This window comes from Trichoderma asperellum, chromosome 3, assembly GCF_020647865.1.
Source record: "Trichoderma asperellum chromosome 3, complete sequence".
NCBI lineage: Eukaryota > Fungi > Ascomycota > Sordariomycetes > Hypocreales > Hypocreaceae > Trichoderma > Trichoderma asperellum.
This window is the reverse complement of record NC_089417.1, coordinates 621,268-638,012: the sequence shown is the minus strand read 5'-3', so window position 1 is coordinate 638,012 and position 16,745 is coordinate 621,268. Positions and strand designations below refer to the sequence as shown.

General features: G+C 42.4%; 3 protein-coding genes across 3 annotated transcripts; 1 reads left to right on the top strand and 2 right to left on the bottom strand.

Moving 5' to 3' along the window:
* Positions 1-609: 609 nt before the first annotated feature.
* TrAFT101_004812 (uncharacterized protein) lies at positions 610-5,120 on the bottom strand (the record flags this gene model as incomplete). Its single annotated transcript, XM_066127287.1, has 9 exons — positions 610-743; positions 892-985; positions 1,051-1,203; positions 1,352-2,200; positions 2,278-3,042; positions 3,108-3,148; positions 3,211-3,376; positions 3,440-3,454; positions 3,531-5,120. The coding sequence occupies 9 exons, from the start codon at positions 5,118-5,120 to the stop codon at positions 610-612; spliced, it is 3,807 nt and encodes a 1,268-aa protein (XP_065983398.1).
* A 4,872-nt stretch (positions 5,121-9,992) lies between these two features.
* TrAFT101_004811 (uncharacterized protein) lies at positions 9,993-11,663 on the top strand (the record flags this gene model as incomplete). The annotated part of the gene is made up of 2 exons (XM_024900305.1): positions 9,993-10,483; positions 10,547-11,663. The coding sequence occupies 2 exons, from the start codon at positions 9,993-9,995 to the stop codon at positions 11,661-11,663; spliced, it is 1,608 nt and encodes a 535-aa protein (XP_024759824.1).
* A 1,962-nt stretch (positions 11,664-13,625) lies between these two features.
* FDC1_1 (Ferulic acid decarboxylase 1) lies at positions 13,626-15,263 on the bottom strand (the record flags this gene model as incomplete). The annotated part of the gene is made up of 2 exons (XM_024904036.1): positions 13,626-14,165; positions 14,226-15,263. The coding sequence occupies 2 exons, from the start codon at positions 15,261-15,263 to the stop codon at positions 13,626-13,628; spliced, it is 1,578 nt and encodes a 525-aa protein (XP_024759825.1).
* Positions 15,264-16,745: the final 1,482 nt, after the last annotated feature.

Here is a 16,745-nt window from a genome sequence, read left to right as displayed (position 1 = left end):
TATGAAAAGCGCGGCGAGATCGAAGCTTTGCTTTGTCTGGTCGGGGATCTTGTACGGCAAATGCCTAAGATGCGAATGCTTGTGCTTTGGAATGGCGGAAAGGAGCATGCCAGTATATTTATATATTGCGTGGATGGGGAGACTATCCATCTAACACATGGAGTGGGACATAAAACTTAGATATGAGCCTTTATATACTTGAATCATAGCAGAATGTTGCATCAACACTTCCATCTTGTAGGCTTGATACACGGAAAGAGCATGTTGAGGAGGCTATTAGATCCCATGGAGATGCCATTTATATCCAAAACTGCCTATCCAAGTCGTTGATCCTTCGTTCATTTGGCAGATACGGAGGGAAGCTGGGGGCTTTATGCGATATTAAGATATGGAAGCTTTGTTTAGTCTCTCTTTCTTTTAGTCTGATAATGAGGAAATGCGTGTATCGCATTAGCATCGAGTTGTTCATTCATAATTCGGCATAAACATTTTTATTAATGGTTGTATTTCGTATTATTGTATTTATGCATTTATAGATATGCCTAACATATTCCTATGTCATAATTCTGCCGAAGCTGCTTCATTTAAAGCATTTTTTCCCCCCTTGCTTTACACTTCCAGAAGACTTGTTCTCGGCGTTTGAACAGGCGTGCGTTCGTCAATTCTATCTCTGACCCAGTCCCATTTAGAAGCTGCAAATCCAATTACAATGAACAAAATCGATGTAGCTGCGGATACTGGGACTAGTAGACGTAAGTTATGGTCAGTTTTTTTTTTATCTCCAACACATTCTACATACAAGTATATTGATGTATAAAGTCAAATAAAGAGAGAGAAGGACAAAAGAAAAAAAGGACTATAGCTTTATTATTAAAGTTTTATAGTACTTACAAGTAATTCTCGACACAAAGTCCAATGTTAAGATGTTATTGCTGAACTCTTTAACGGGAATAGCGAAGAAGGCAGCGATGAAAGACAAGGGCAGCTATGAGACATTCCAAGTTAGAATGTGATAATGAATTCTTGTTGAAAGGGATATTGCAAACTCACGAAGACAATTGTAACAATTGTAAATACCATAAGCATTCTACCTTGCTTTTCAGATTCCATTGCCATTTTGTGGGATTGTTCGGCCTGAAGCCGTGCCGTTCGAGTGTCGATCATGTTACTCTGTTTCTGCTTTAAGTCAACGAGAGTAGTCAGCTATTGACAATATATTGTTAGCGTAGTTCCTTCATCTCAAAAAATTGGGACAAGCCCATGCTAAACACCAAAGTATCCATTTTCAATTTGTTAAAAAGAGGAAAAAAAAAAAAAAGAAAAGAAAGGACAAAGAAAATGTAAGACACACCGCCGAATTGGTATTCTTTGCTCGCTCATTCATTTTATTGATCTGGTCCGCAAATCGATCAACAGTACGAAGCGGAAGATTGCCTTTCTGATGGCGAAAATTCCATATTTCACTTTGAGCTTGATTCGTGAAATCTTTCCTCTTTTGCCTTTCTTTATCGAGGTGCCCTTGACGCTCGTATGCAAATAAATACTCGTCTCCAACAAAACTGCTTGAATCGTCTGTTATGTCTGAACCTACGGTATTTGACCATTCGTAGTCCTTTCGAAAGTCATGGATTATGTCGTCATTATCTCCTTCTGGCCCGAGATTATTAAGATCTTCTCGTAAGTTGCGTTTGGTGCTCGTGGCTCCCGCCTGTGTATCGTTACCAGGATCCATTTTCGACTGTATCATGGAGTGGATAATCCGATTCATGGCTTCGAGAGCTTCTTTTTGATCTGAAAATATTTTCCCCATCATTTCTAATTCATCTTGGATGTCTTTGATTTGTCTGAGGAGAGCGACCTCTCTGGATATATCAAGGACGTAAAACCGAGCCAACTTTTCAATCAGCCCAGTAACACGATCCTCCTCGCTTTCACATTTTATCCCTCGTCCTTTAATCTCGTTTTCATCTGGAATTTCTGTATGTCGAGTGTATTGGCGATATTTTAGACAGCACTGTTTTTTTTCCCCGACACTTTTTTTGCTGTGTTTCAGAGCCAATATTTCTTCCACGATACCAATTGCTGGACTGGGATCAGTCTTTCTTGTATCAACTTTCTCGTTTAGCTGTACTCTTATTTCTCTTGTACGAGTTTGCATCAGGTAATTAAACGTATTGAAGAGCAAAACTTCTTCATTCATCTACTCCAAATGAATTTGGACGGCGTCAGTAGGCATTTTCCAGATGAGGTTAGGGTATAATAGAGGATATGACGAACAATGTCACTGATGGAGTTTTCATAAACCTCTGCAAAGTCAAGCATATCAGTCGAGTGATCTAAAAGCGCTCTAGAACACCTGCTGGTAATAACGCCCGCAAGGTCATAAGGTGTTTTCACGGCGCTAGGTCTTTGTTGAATATAGGATTTGGTAGTCTGTAAAACGTCAGTGGTTCGTTGTGGGTCTAATCTCTCGAACCTTGACTCGGGCTCTTTCTGAATGTCGAACCAATCTCTGGACGGAAAACATGTTACGACTGCCTGAGCTTTTCCAGATGGGCCGAGAAGAATCCATAGCCAAAGCTGATCTACCATAATAACGGCGAACTCGCCCACCTCGTCTGGTCGTTTGCCTTCATTTAATTTCTCTTGATATCGGTGAACAGTTTGGTCACCATCTCTAACCGTCGTGTCTTTTAAATTATGGTATAGAGATTGATCCAAAGTCCGTCGAACATGGAGGACGTGGCGAGAACTTTTATTGAAGTCACTTTCAGACAGCAAATATTTTTCTAAGAGCAAAGATTCTCTTTTAGACAATTCCTTCAGAGTAGACTTATCGTTTTTTGTCTTATCGTTTGATAGTAATGCATCTTGAGACCCATTGACGGGAAGTATCACAGTGCTAGAGAGCGACTCTCCTGCAGAGTCCTTGGTTGAAGGCATCGCGATGCTAGAGGGGGGCGATACTTTTCGAGAGGATGGAGCAAGAAAGTTCGACCTTCTTTTCATTGCCATTTCCTCGTCCCAGTAGAGATAGGGCATCTATTTTTCATATTACGTCAGTTAATGCATCGGTAGCAATGAGTTTGGTTGATCGCAGTACTAACGAAAAGAACCACATGTCTGTCTCCATTTTGGTACGCAATCTCTGTGAAAATGGATGAGCTAAATATTTAACAGAATCTAGAAAATTAGAAAGTAAGTTCTTACTTTTCTTGCTCTTAAAGGCCTCTTGGAAATCATGGCATGCTGACATCATGAAACGTGCATGTGAGGAACCATCTTTTCCCTCGTGCTGTCTCTTCATCCATCGCTTTTGCTCTAGGACTTTATAAGCTAACGATGAATCTCGGTAGTAGATTTTGCTGATTAAAGCCTTTTTGTTATGTTAATTAGCAAATATGCTTTTGTCCTATTTATTAAAATATGCATGACTTACCTCAGCCCACTTCATCTATTAGGGAGCAATCAGTAAGAAAAGTAAATTGATTTGAAGCAATCAACCCATTATAAAGAGCGATGCAACTTACATTATTTGCAGGTAAATGAAACCATTTAAACTTAGACTCGTCTGTTAAGTCGAAGAAATCTTGATCTTTATGCATTAACTTATGCACACTAAGCTCAGTAAATTTCGGGGGTTGATCTTCTGAGAAATCAGCCACTGTTGCTTGGAAGAGCCTGTCGACGTGTGGATGTAAATCATTGTGTGTTGCCAACGTTTCGGTTCCTTTCTCTAGTTTAAGTAGCATAAGAGTAGTTGAATCTTTGTTTTTTTTTGCAATTCGAGTCAATTCCTCCTTTGATTCTCCTTCCATCAGCGTTTTGACCTGGAGTAGTGCTCGAATCGTGCTGTGCTGCTTATTCATTACAGCAGTAAGCAATGCATGATTTTGACTATCCGTAGCTCCTTGAAAAATAAGATACTTAGCAACCTTGGCTTTTCGTTTGGTTATTGCGCCCATAAGTGGGGTCATTTTGTTTTCATCTTCGCAGTTGACGTCTGCACCACAAGATTTCAAAGCCTGAACAAGATAAAGGTCCCCCTCCTCCGCTGCCTTTACTATCTTCGCGGTCAGCCATTTGTCTTGTTGAGCTTGTCCACCTTGCCTATCGCGGAGGTATTCGACTAATTTGCGGATTGTTACTGTTTGCTCATTGCGGACCGCTGATTGAATCTCTCGTTCAATATCGTCGTCATTGAGGTCGGGAACGACTTCAGGAATTTCGTCCGACTCAGTTGTCGCAGCTATTGCTATTGGATTTTCGAGATATTTGAGCCACTTAAGAAATAATATAAAAATGATTTCATCTTTACTGCGTGCTGCAGCTTCGAGAGGGGCGGGTCCCCTAGTAGTTCTTCTCCTGGCGCAAATGGAACCAGTTTGTTGCAGTGCCAGTCGGACTACTGGAGCCCAGCCATTTCGTGCTGCCCACGAAAACGGAGTCATGCCAAATGCATCCTCCATCTCAATTCCAAGTGGTAATTGATCGAGATATGCTTTAAACAATTCGATATATCCTAGCCCTGCTGTCCAACATAAGAGTTCGCGAAGCTTTTTCTCGTTGGGAGATGATGCCGTATAGGGGCGACTGGCACCGGTAAAAGCGCGCCGAAGCTGGTGAGTTCCATCTATAGTAGACAACGATACCGATACGTTGATGTTTGATGGATAAACGTTTGAAAGTACCATGAACCTGACATAATTGTCGCCCCAGTTGCCATAATTAATGGGCGGGCACATTTGGGCCTCGACTGCACCACCTTTCGGAGGCTCGAATTTGAGTGTAGGGAATTTTTTTGAGTCATTTAGTAGTTCTGCCATGTTGTTCTCAAGGTTAAAGTGGTTGGCTTCCACAGCTTGTATCTCAATGGGTACATGATATTCTTCTTCAATTTGAATCGTAAAATTTAAATTGAATTTGGGAGCGGATTCTTTCTGGACAAAGAATAGATTTGAAGAGTATGTGAAATCAAACGAAATTATAGCTCCACGCATTGGCCTGTCGTTGTGACATGGCGCGGTAGTTCTATCAACGATGTCGATACAACTGGTCAAGCTTGGTGGAGCGAGAATTCGAACACCGCGTGCATTCCTCAAAGAGCTCGCCTCGGCCATGGCGGATGATGTAATGACTGAATCAAGATATTGAGATGAAATAAGATAATGTTGATTCTACAATAATGCGTGTTATATATAGTCGATACGAGTATAAGCGTCGGAGAGCAGGTATAAGTGTATTTATTTTGGGCATTGTTACTGAGTACAGAAAGGACTATTATATGTTTTATAGACATAAATTGGATGCGCGGGATTTTGTTTTGGTGTAACCATTCCCAGATTATTTTGTCCAATAAAGGGAGGCTTCGGTGAGGCGACGATTTACAGCCACTGTCCACATATTGAACCGAGTGATAGCTCATCATAGGCTGAATAGTAGCGTTGCCGACAACTCATACGCATATGTAAGGCAAATGGTTCTATTATTCAAGCAATATGAAATGAATCCTTTGTCTAGACTGCCTTGTATAATCACCGTACAACATTTTGAGGATTATGTGGACTGTGTGCACAACATAGAGCTGAATAACAAGATTCCCACCATGTAATATACATGAATCCCTGTCTAAATTTAGCTACTAGTGCATTTGTTTTGCATGCTTTCACCGAGACGTATCATCGATGTTGGCTGAAAACAAGGGTCAAAATTATGATGACGAAATGGTCAAAGCAGACGTCGATGCAGACCTTTGTTCCTTTTGTAGGAAGAGAAAATTATCTACGGGAACAGAGAGGCATGGCAGCATAGCGGCCTTGAGAGCTACTATCGAGTCATCGACAAACTAACACCTAAGTGAAGAAAATAGGAGCCGCCTCCCCAATACTATACAGAGTCGTTTCGGGGCTGATCTTCGACACATTTAATCGCATACTAGCGGCAGAGACACGACTTGGGTAGCTACGAAGCATATGTGAATGTTGATAATAGCATTGTACAGACTCTCAGCCTCGGGTATCAACTTATTGCATGAGAGACAAGATGCGGTGCCTAAATTGCGAATAGCCATATTCTTACTAGAACCGTGTCGTACAAAAAAAAGGCTTTGTGCATGCTGCGAATACTCAGGCATAGGAAAGGGTGTTGGTTGCCTTCAGTCCAAGCTGGTTTTAGCCAGGTTCAATGCATGCACGATACGTGCAACAAACACGACTAGTACTACATATTGACAAAGTCACTTGAGATAGAGTACTAATAGCTCGGTATGAAATGGCCCTTGTTACTACGTTGATCTCTATCGACGGCCTTCTTGAGAGTTCGTATCTGTCACAGCCTTAATAGGAGCCTAGCCGTCATTTTCTTACTTCATGCCTTGTTAAAATTTGTTTCGGTGATGGATAATCCTGGCTTGCGTCGTGATACCACACAGTTTGCAAGCCTTCTTATAATAGCGGTAACTTCCCGAGAAAATGAATCTAGCGATTGTTCAGCTCGTGAGGAGCCGCCGCGGTGGCGGCGGAGTTAGCATGGATACCACCCTACCTGGACTATTCTATGGCTGACTGGCCGCCGAAAAGAGATAAGTCGGCGATACAATGCAAGCCACAGCCTTGCGTTTTCTGCCATGGCCACGATGTGCGACACTGATAGATAGGTGAGCTGCCCAGTTCCAGATTAAATGTTACCCATAAGATATTCCACATTTACGGCTGAAATCAATAGAGCCAATTATGGACGGCGATTAAGCAATAGAGAATACTGCAGAGGGCAACTACATGACTTTACGGGAATGCACTTCGGACAGGGCTGGGATACAGCGTAGGCCAATGAAGTGGCCGCATGCGAGATTGACTTGATGGTACTCAGGTATCTTCAGCTTGTTCTTTAAACTTTTCATGTATTTTCGGTGTCAGCTAAGCATTGATTCCAAGGCTAGTGTGTAATCCCTTTAACCCAATTTTTTAGATTGTCAATTATAGCAGACGGCGAATCCATTATAGATTGCCTCAAAAACTACGCAGCCAATGAGGGGTTTGAAGTAAGCGCGTATGTGTACTTTGTACGTACATACAATTGAACGAGGCTCGATCCTGATTGGAAACATTACCAAAACAAACAGGCATCATTCGACGTTGCAAGGTATGACGATTCAAGTCATAAAATGCTATAACAATAAGGATTAATGGCATTTCAACGCCGCCTTGACCTCAAAAGAGTAGTTGCTTATTTAAAACCACCCCATTTGGTTTCATAGTGGAACTTCTGAAAGCAGCTGGCATTGAATAGATACTGCTTTGGCGCTGGATGGCAAAGCAGCCTTGAAGTGTTAAATGGCGTCAGCGAAAAAATACTTTTGATACTCAATGCTTTATCTGCCTCTTTGTGTACCAATAGAGTACTAATAGAACTTTCCTCAGCACGAATCGAGAAATCATGTACATTCGCTTTTCAGCGTGGTTTTGTCGATACCGTGCGCAAGGCTTGCCACGCCTAACTGTATACAAGTAGAAGCTGGCTTATACTGAGATACTCCCAGCCTTTCACATCAGAGTTAAGCGTTATGTCGTATATCAGCACTGAGCAGATATTTCTCCGCAAAGCCCGACGCTAGCAAGTATAGCTGAGTGATATGTTATATAGAGCGAATCGTACAACTACAAGAAGAGCACTTAAGCAGCATTAAAGAGAAATGTACAGAAAAGCTTTGCAAACGCAGGCTGTCAATAAATATTTCTCAATATCTACCCTTGACCAGTTAAAGAGTGAGAAAGTTGCAAGCCCAATGCTGTACCCTAAAATTCAAGTGAGCATAGGTCACAGCTCCCTATTTATACTGACAAAGATTTTAATCCAAGCAGTGTTTTGTTTAGAATAGCGAATATAAGCGCCATACTTATTGCAGACCAATTGATAGTAGAGTAACACATTATTAACAAAGAAGGTAAAGGAATCGTAAGATAGTGCTTCCCACTATAACAGTACTTTTGACTATCAAACCCATTTTATAATATTCGCGGTTTGTAATTTATTATACTTACTGCTTATGGCTATTTATTTTGGTTTATTCCTTTATAAGTCTATAAAAGCTTCTGTTTACAAATAAGTTACGAAGTTATTAGTACCTTTTTTTTTTCCAGCTAGCTGGGTTCTAATAATACGGGATAGTTACAGGGATTCAGTATAGTATTTAACCCTCCCCCTTGCATATAATAATACCCATCACTAGCTCCTTGAGCGATTTTTCGGGTTTACAATACACTTTGCAGCTACACTAGGTTGCTGTCACAAGATGCCAAGTAGGAACCTAATACTCTAATGCAGTAACTTATGATGTGGTCAATGAAATGCCTTGACTAGTTATTAGCCAATGGAAAATCAGTAACAACTACAATATAAAGACAATCTAGCTGAATGGAAGGGAAATGTAGAAAACTAATATCCTCTAGTATGATAGCTTGCAAATAGCTTCAAAACTAACCAAGTTATTGAGGAGTGTTCATTTTCAATGAGTATAATCAGCAGCCTTAGGTACAGTAGACAGCAATGTCTTAGATTACTTGGTATGACTAGGGATGCGCTATCCATCCTGGTGTAATCATCCTCCAAAATTATCCTAAAAAGGATAGGGGTTAAGATACACTAACCTAGCCACCCTAACTTAACCCTAAGATATATACTACTATCACTAACTATTAACTCTAATATAATTACTAACCTTAATCTAACCGGCTATATAAAATAATAAAATATAAAATAATATTATATTAATTTTTAATTATATTTATTTAAAGTATATTTTTCTTTTGCAAGATTAGCTTATAATTTTGCATAGTGAATAGCGCATTCCTGTGTATAAATCCATTTGTTCCTTCGCTCACTAAAAGTGGAACCAACAAGTAGGTAGGTTTACTAGTGGACTTATTGCTTACAGTGGGATGCAGTAATTTTTTTTATTGATCCTTGTCAGGCTTTTAAAAAGTTATATCGCAATACTATAATTTTAGTTTAACTACAATAGGAGGGCAGCTGCTTGCTGTTTTTAGAATAAATCTAGTTACTATACTATAGCGCTTTACTCACCATAGCTTAGCTGCTAGTTCACTATATTATAGCAGTGTGCTGTAAAACAGCGTAATATATCTACCTATTTAAACAGACTAGTTTACACTTTCTGCCTGACAAGGATTGAAAAATCACTGCATCCCACTGTACATCGGAATTAGACCATTAGCTTAAATCTCACGGTCCGGACCGTTGTCCATGTATACCTAGTAGTCGGATATCCCATGAGAGAAGCCGGTGTAAGATGGCCGATAAAGGGCTTACATTCCTCCTTCTATCTTATCGGCTAAGGGGTGTAACGGGTTTCCGAAAACTCCGGATCTGGCTAACGGTTGACAGCTTACCCTCAGAGCCCCTTCTGAAGGCTGATGAAGGCTAATAATCACGGATCTAGCCGTTCGGGGAGCATGAATTAAGCGTTGATATTTCCCCGATGGGAATAGTGCTCTTTGGACTAAGCCAAGTCGTATTGTGCAGCAGGGGGTGCCCATCGGCATTTGAGCCACAATTACTGATATTTCCGAGTCTGGTATAGGATTGCACTGATTTCAATACATAATCATTATGATTGCCATGATTCCTCTGTCATCGTATGACAGTGCTGAGAGGAGTTACCGTTCAGGGGGGTGGGTGGGTCTCTGGGGGTTTCCGTCTGGACAATTGCGCTCTCTAGGAGTTATCTGGGGTCCGTGAGATCTTAAGGCGAGTATTGGCTTTGTTGAGATTGAGCAAGTCAGCCACAACTACTCAGGTATTTAAGAGGGAAGCCTCGGCTTGTGGGGCAGGATCTCTGTAAGGTGAGATGAGCTGCTGCGAGGAGGGCCAGTATATATTCCAGCCTTCCCACTAGTGTCTCTTCTCAACAATGCCAACGGTCCTCCTTTATGATATCCTAAGTTCACATAGAAAATCGTTATTCATTATTCGTTATGTCTAACACATTTGATGCCATTATCGTTGGCTGCGGTTTTGGGGGTGTTTATAATCTCTTTAAACTCAAGCAACTCGGCCTCTCTGTAAAGGCCTTCGATAAGGCTCCAGAGGTTGGTGGCACATGGTACTGGAATCAGTATCCCGGTGCTACCACTGATACTACCAGTGAAATATATAGGTACAGGGCTGACGAAGAGCTGCTAAATACATACCCATGGTCAACACGCTACCTAACTCAGAAAGAGAACCTACAGTACCTAAAACATTTTATCGAGAGTCATGACTTAGGGCAGCACATTCAGTTAAGTGCTGAGCTAAAAGCAGCCTCCTTTGATGCTGCTACATCTACATGGACTGTTACATTTAACTCTACTGGCGAGACTTATAAGACCACGTACCTTATATTGGCTACTGGGCATTTACATACGCCTAATTATCCCCAAATACAAGGCCTTGAGAAATTTGCTGGGCCTGTTTACCACACAGGGTAAGTTAAATTCATTGAATATTAACTTGAACCAGAATACTATGGCTGAGTTAACCTTCTCAGTGACTGGCCTGAGTATCGTGATCTCAAGGGCAAGAAAGTTGGTGTTATAGGCACAGGATCATCTGGAGCTCAGCTCTTGGTCAATATCGCAGACGAAGTTTCACATCTAGTTTCATTCCAGCGGTCGTCACAGCATGTGGTGCCTCACAATAATGGACCCATCTCAGCTGAGGAAAGAGAACGGGTCAATCAAAACTGGGATAAGATCTGGGAGACAGTCGACAATCATCCTATTGGACAGAACATAGTATTCAAGAGTACTCCGACTATGAGTGTCAGCGCAGAGGAGCGCGAGCGTATCTGGGAGGAACTCTGGAACGGAACAAATGGCGTCGCATTTATGTATGGACCTTTCGGGGACATTGTTACAAACGAAGAGGCCAACCGAGAGCTGTGCAAATTTTTCGAGAAGAAAATTGCCCAGTATATCTCTGACCCTGATAAGCGTAAGAAGCTAACGCCTACTGAACTCTATGTCAAGCGCCCTGTCACTATGTCTGGATATTATGAGACTTTTGCCAAGAAGCATGTTGACATTGTTAATTATCAATATACACCCCTCGTTGAAGTTAATGAAAGGGGTATCTTAACCACTGAGAAGCAGTGGGATCTGGACGTCATCATTCTGGCAACTGGTTATGAAGCTATGGACGGCAGCCTTAAACGAATCAACCCAACTGGCACGCACGGTACTCTGAAGGAGACCTGGGCTAACGGCTCAACTTCTTACCTCGGGCTTAGCGAAGTCGGATTCCCCAACATGTTCTTCTCCATCGGTCCTCAGTCACCAATTGCCAATATCCCTCCTGTGATTGAGGCTCAGGGCAACTTCATCGCGGGACTAATTGCGAAGGCAGAAGCCAAGAAGAAAGACAACGGCGACAACAAGACTATCCTTATCGAGGCCGAAGAACAAGCCAAGAAAGACTGGCTGAAGAAATGCCTCGAGATAGAAGACGGCAGTTTGATTAAAACTGTCAAGTCTTTCATCACCGGTGACTTTGTTGAAGGATCAAATGTGCCTGTTCATTCTTGGCTTGGTGGCTTCCACACCTACCAACGCTTCATTAAAGATATATCAGATACCGGATATGTGGGGTTCAAGCTTTCAAATTAGGCAGCGAGTTGAGGGAGAATACATCAAGATTTATAGAAACTGTATATAGCTACGCCTTTACCGATCAAAGTTGAATGATTCTACTTTATAGTATTTTGTATCGAAGTTATTTCACCTAATTATACATGAATACTAACGTTGTAAAGGGAAACTACAATAGTAGATTGATACTGTTCAAGAAAATTTCGGCCTGGATCACAGTGTAATCTTGCCTTGATGTACATTATATTTGGTGAAGTAAAGCGTTAGTAATATAAATATCTCATGAACGCCATTAGGTAATAAATTCATATGGTATACTACTTAGTTCGAGATATTTTGCTGCAGCAGTGCTGACGACTTTTTGCATGCATGTTACAACCTGGTCCCTTGCACCAGCTGAATCCTTCATAAGCATCTGGTTGCGTTACAGTAATTGCTACAATTGCGATTATTTGTTTAACCTTTTGCCCTGTTTGGCTTAACGGTATAAAGGATCGTTACAATGCAAGGGAAACAGCTGAGTAATACGTATGACATTCCTTTGTCAAATTAATTAGCGGATATCCCTGGTTATCAACTAGAAATGGTATTTAATAGTCAATTAGCTTTCAATAGGTAATACAAAGAGAAATCCTCTAGCTACGCGAATGAAATATACACAAGGATGCACTTTACTAATATTGAAGCTACTTATTAAACCAATATGCAAGCTAGGAAACAAAGAATTCACTTTGTAATTCTATGTAAGACTGCCTAAGGGTTGGTCTGTAGTGCATTACGTGACCCGTTGGTTCCAATTTTAGTAGCCAACGGGTAACCCATAAAGCAGGCTACTTCTGCATCTATGTGTGTACATCCATTTAATTAACCTTGTTATTGTCCTATATCAGCAAAAAGCAGGCCCTGGGTAAAGTAGCTACCATAGAGACTTTAGTATCAGGAAGCAAAATTAAACAGACGCTCGCAATTCTAAGTCTCGACTACTTGAATAAGAGATGCGATATGCTGTCTAAAGTCGTGTTAGTCTTTTTTTATTATTATTCCTACAGTACTTAGTAATATCTAGGAGCGCATCATACATTATACTTGTCATCAGAAGTGGCATGTTACATGCTGCGAATGCTCGGGGAAACGGAAAAGTGCTGGCTACATTTGAGCTAAGCAATTCCGTATGTAGTTTATCATCGGTAAGATGCTAGAGATAGAATAATCGCTGCTTGGTGCAAAGCAGCTATGCGAGCTGATATTCTCTCAAGCGTGGATGTGGATGAGAGCTCAGTGGCTATTGGGACATTATTCTTGATGAGTTGCTAAATTGTGCTTACTATTAGTAAGTCCTGACATGCGCCGCGTGGTTCCGCGGCGCATGTCAGGACTTATACAGCTGCTGCAGTACCTCATGAGAAAACAAACGAGATTATTTATCTTGAATGGGTATGTTGCAGTGGTGGTGGAGTCAGCATGGATTAATCCTCCCCTTCTTGGATATTTTGCTGTACGGCTGATTGGCCACTGAAAAGAGATATCACGAGCCGGCGATGCACTGCAGGTTACATCCTTGCGTTTTCGGCCAACGCTATGTACAACGTCTTTATAATAACTATTATTGATTTACGGAGGAGTGTGTTAGAGCTAATCAGGGGACGGCAATATGGCCATAGCAGGATATACCCTACTATGGATAGCTATCACTATAAGAGTACACATTAGAAGAATTCTTGGACGCGTAAAAGTGGGTGAAAATGGTTATAAGGCTAAATCATCTTCATGAATTTTGCTCACTCAACCAAAATTTAACCTAAGTTCGAGCTGTCCGGTAGTAATGTTGAGAAAGAAAGCATACCAGAAAATACTTATAGATGAGTAAAATTTTAAATTATGATATTTCCCCTGAACCCTTTTCTCTATACTCTTTTGTCCCTAGTCTACAATCTATAGTTCATAATCTAATTATAGGTCGAACAAGTCATTATCCATGGCTTATTCCAGCTTCTTAAAGCCCAGTCTCTCCCAGTTCCTGACAACCTTATCCTGAATGTTCTTGGGATAAGAGCTCTTAAAGTCAGCAGCCTCCCAGTCCTTGCCAGTGGTATACTCTGCAGTAAGGAGAGCGTCGCTAACAACCTTGCCGCCCTTGGAAGCATCCGCATTACCGTGGCTCATGTACGGAATAAGCTGGAATCCAAGGACGTCCTCGAAGAACACCTCATCTGTGCCAGGGCGGCAACGAGTTGTAAAGGCCCACATGACATCTTTGTCATCATAGACGTCAATGTCATCGCCGACGAGAATGAGACGGTGGATGGTATAGCCGGGCTTCTGGGCAAAGACAACATCGCCGACCTGTTTGGCAAAGGCTCTACCATTGGTCTTCATAGCTCGGAGGCGCTCGGTGTCGACCTTGAGGGCGACCCAGGTGGCTTGGCCGGTGAAGGGAGCGAAAGCATCGGTGATGGGAAGGCCGGCCCCCTGGCAGAGCTGGCGGATCTCCGCAGCCGCAAGGGATCCAATCATAGTTTGCTAGACGTAATAGGTCAATTTCCAAGCCTTGATAGCTGCAGATGGTTTGAAAAAACTTACAGTCTCATCCGTCAGACGGCCGCAAGCACTTATGGGCATGATGGCATTGTTGCGGTACGTAATCTTGTTGACTGTGTACACAGGTCCTGGGTGGCTATCTCCTGGGAAAACATAGCCGTGCATCTCTCCAAAGGGTCCTTCAGGCGCCATCTTGGTCGTAGAAAGAGTGCCCTCGAGAACGATCTCCGAATTGGCCGGAACATAGAGGTTGTTGGTGTCGCACTTGACCAACTTGATGGGCTCGCCAGCGATAGCTCCCACGTATCCGGCTTCACTGACTCCATCAGGGATAGGCATCGACGAGACCATGATGGCGGTAGGAGGGACACCAAAGGCGAGTGCCCAGGGTATCTCCTCTTGACCAACCGCGCGCCATTGATCTTGGATTCTCCGAATATGCTGGGGTTTGATAACAAGGCCGGCCATTGTCCTCTTTCCATTTACCATGGCCCGGGCAATTGACCAGTTGGTCCAGCTACCGTCAGGGGACTGAATGACGTGCATTCCATAAGTCTGGATGTATTTGCCGCCATCTGACTGATGGAGCATAGGCACTGGAAGAGCCTCCAGATCGATATCATCCCCTTCAATAGAGTTCTCCTTGATAGGTCCGGTGGGCACAATAACTGGCTCAATAGGAGGGATGCTGTGAGCAGAGAGCATCTTGTCGAAAATCTCCTTGGCAGAGGCAGTAGGAGGTAGGGCCAAGTGTCGTGCAAGACGGCCAAATCTCTCCTTGGGAGAGCTGCGCAGAGAATTTGGCGCTCCTAGGATTCGCCAGAGGCCATCCTTGGCTCCAATAACATTGTTGAATAGAGGGGCCTTGTCGTCGGTTTCGCAAACGAGGCGAGTGATTGCTGCAGCCTCCAGATCCGGATTGATAGGCTCGTTGATATCCACAAGGTCTTTGTCCTGGCGGAGGGCTTCGACGAAGGAGCGAAAGCTCAGATGAGGAGGTTCGGGATCTGAAGCTTCAGGCTTTAGAGCAGTTGAAGGTATGATAGCTTCTTGAAACTGGGCATCAGTAGCAGCAGGCATGACGAAGTTTTGAGTAGAAAGTATAGATATTATATCTGCTTCGAACTGATGCTTTTTGAACAAGTTTGCTGTGACTGGGCAGTGTTTATAGTTGAGTGAAATCTCACAGATGTTGAGAGTTGTTTGAATGCTATGGCTATATGAATTGTGTTCCTGATAACGGCCAAAGAGGCCAATATATACTCCCATCTCTTCGTATATACTTGAAGCTCGCCGAGCTGTTGTTCGGCCCGGAACTCCCAGGTAACGTCATGTCAATTTCTCCCTTCGCTTGCATCGCTTGCTTCGCTTCTCTCAAGGTCCTTGGGTGTGAATATCGTGATGGAATTTCCAGAAAACCTCCTGATGGCATGATGCTGTGGCGCTGCGCCGAGGTTCCGTGCTATGATTAGGCGTGTCGCTCTGCCGTGTTGCTCTGCCGGGTCGCTCTCGGGCGCTAAAATACCAGCAAAAATGCCAGAGCTTTCGATATTGTCCGAGCCTCCGAGATGCCGCCATAGCCATCGCAAAGGCAGGTTTTGGACCTCTGAGCATGAAGTTTACTCAGTTAGCAAGTTCTATGAATCAATTAATTCTCATACTCTCGGAGCATGAACAGAAGCTATAGCCGAGGTGTATTCAACTTGGCTAAGATCACAATATCTTCCACTTTATGTCTCGCCCTTTCCATTATGATGTAATTCAGCCATACCACTAAGTGCATGCACCAGTAAATGGATGTCTATCATGTTAATAAAGCAATGCGTCCTTTCTTTTAGGAAATTACAGCATTATCTCCTTTCAAGAAAGAGAGCATATGGATTGATTTTCCGATATGCCTATTTCGTGCTATGCCCTGAAATAGTCTGCAGCCGGATAGCCTTTGGCCATACCAGTTGATTCTAACACCAAATACTGACTGGCGGCATCCAAAGTTATCCACCAGCGTGCCGAAAGCTCCGAGTTCTAGAAAAGTTGAAGTTTACTGGATCTCGATAGATAAACTTCAATCTTGACAATCGAGCTGAACAGCTCATCGAGTCAATCGATTGCCACTTTCCCTGGTGGCGTGTTAGTCGATACACTTTTGGTACAAGCAAATTATTCGTGATACTCGATCATAGCTAGGGTCCAGATATGTTAGCAAAGGAAATTCGCAGAATCACACGAATACTACTACTTTGGTTAGTCGAGCTTAGATAAAATCTTCTATCATTGTTACGAGAAATGAGTAGGGGAATTGTAATTTTTTTTTGTTTTGGTTCACTCATTTGAGAATCTTATCATTCCCTTTGTTCAATGCCTCTTTATCCCTATACTTCTCTACTTCTCTATCTTACACCTACCTTTTCTCCACCTCTGCTTTCTCCCATTACTATTCTCTTGATTGCTGGGATGCTAGATTTACTACTAACCACTTTTTTTTTTTTTTTTAGCGGCAACAAACTATATGTTACTCTCCCCAATATATAAAAGCAGATTTCGAGAATGGAAGAGCAATCT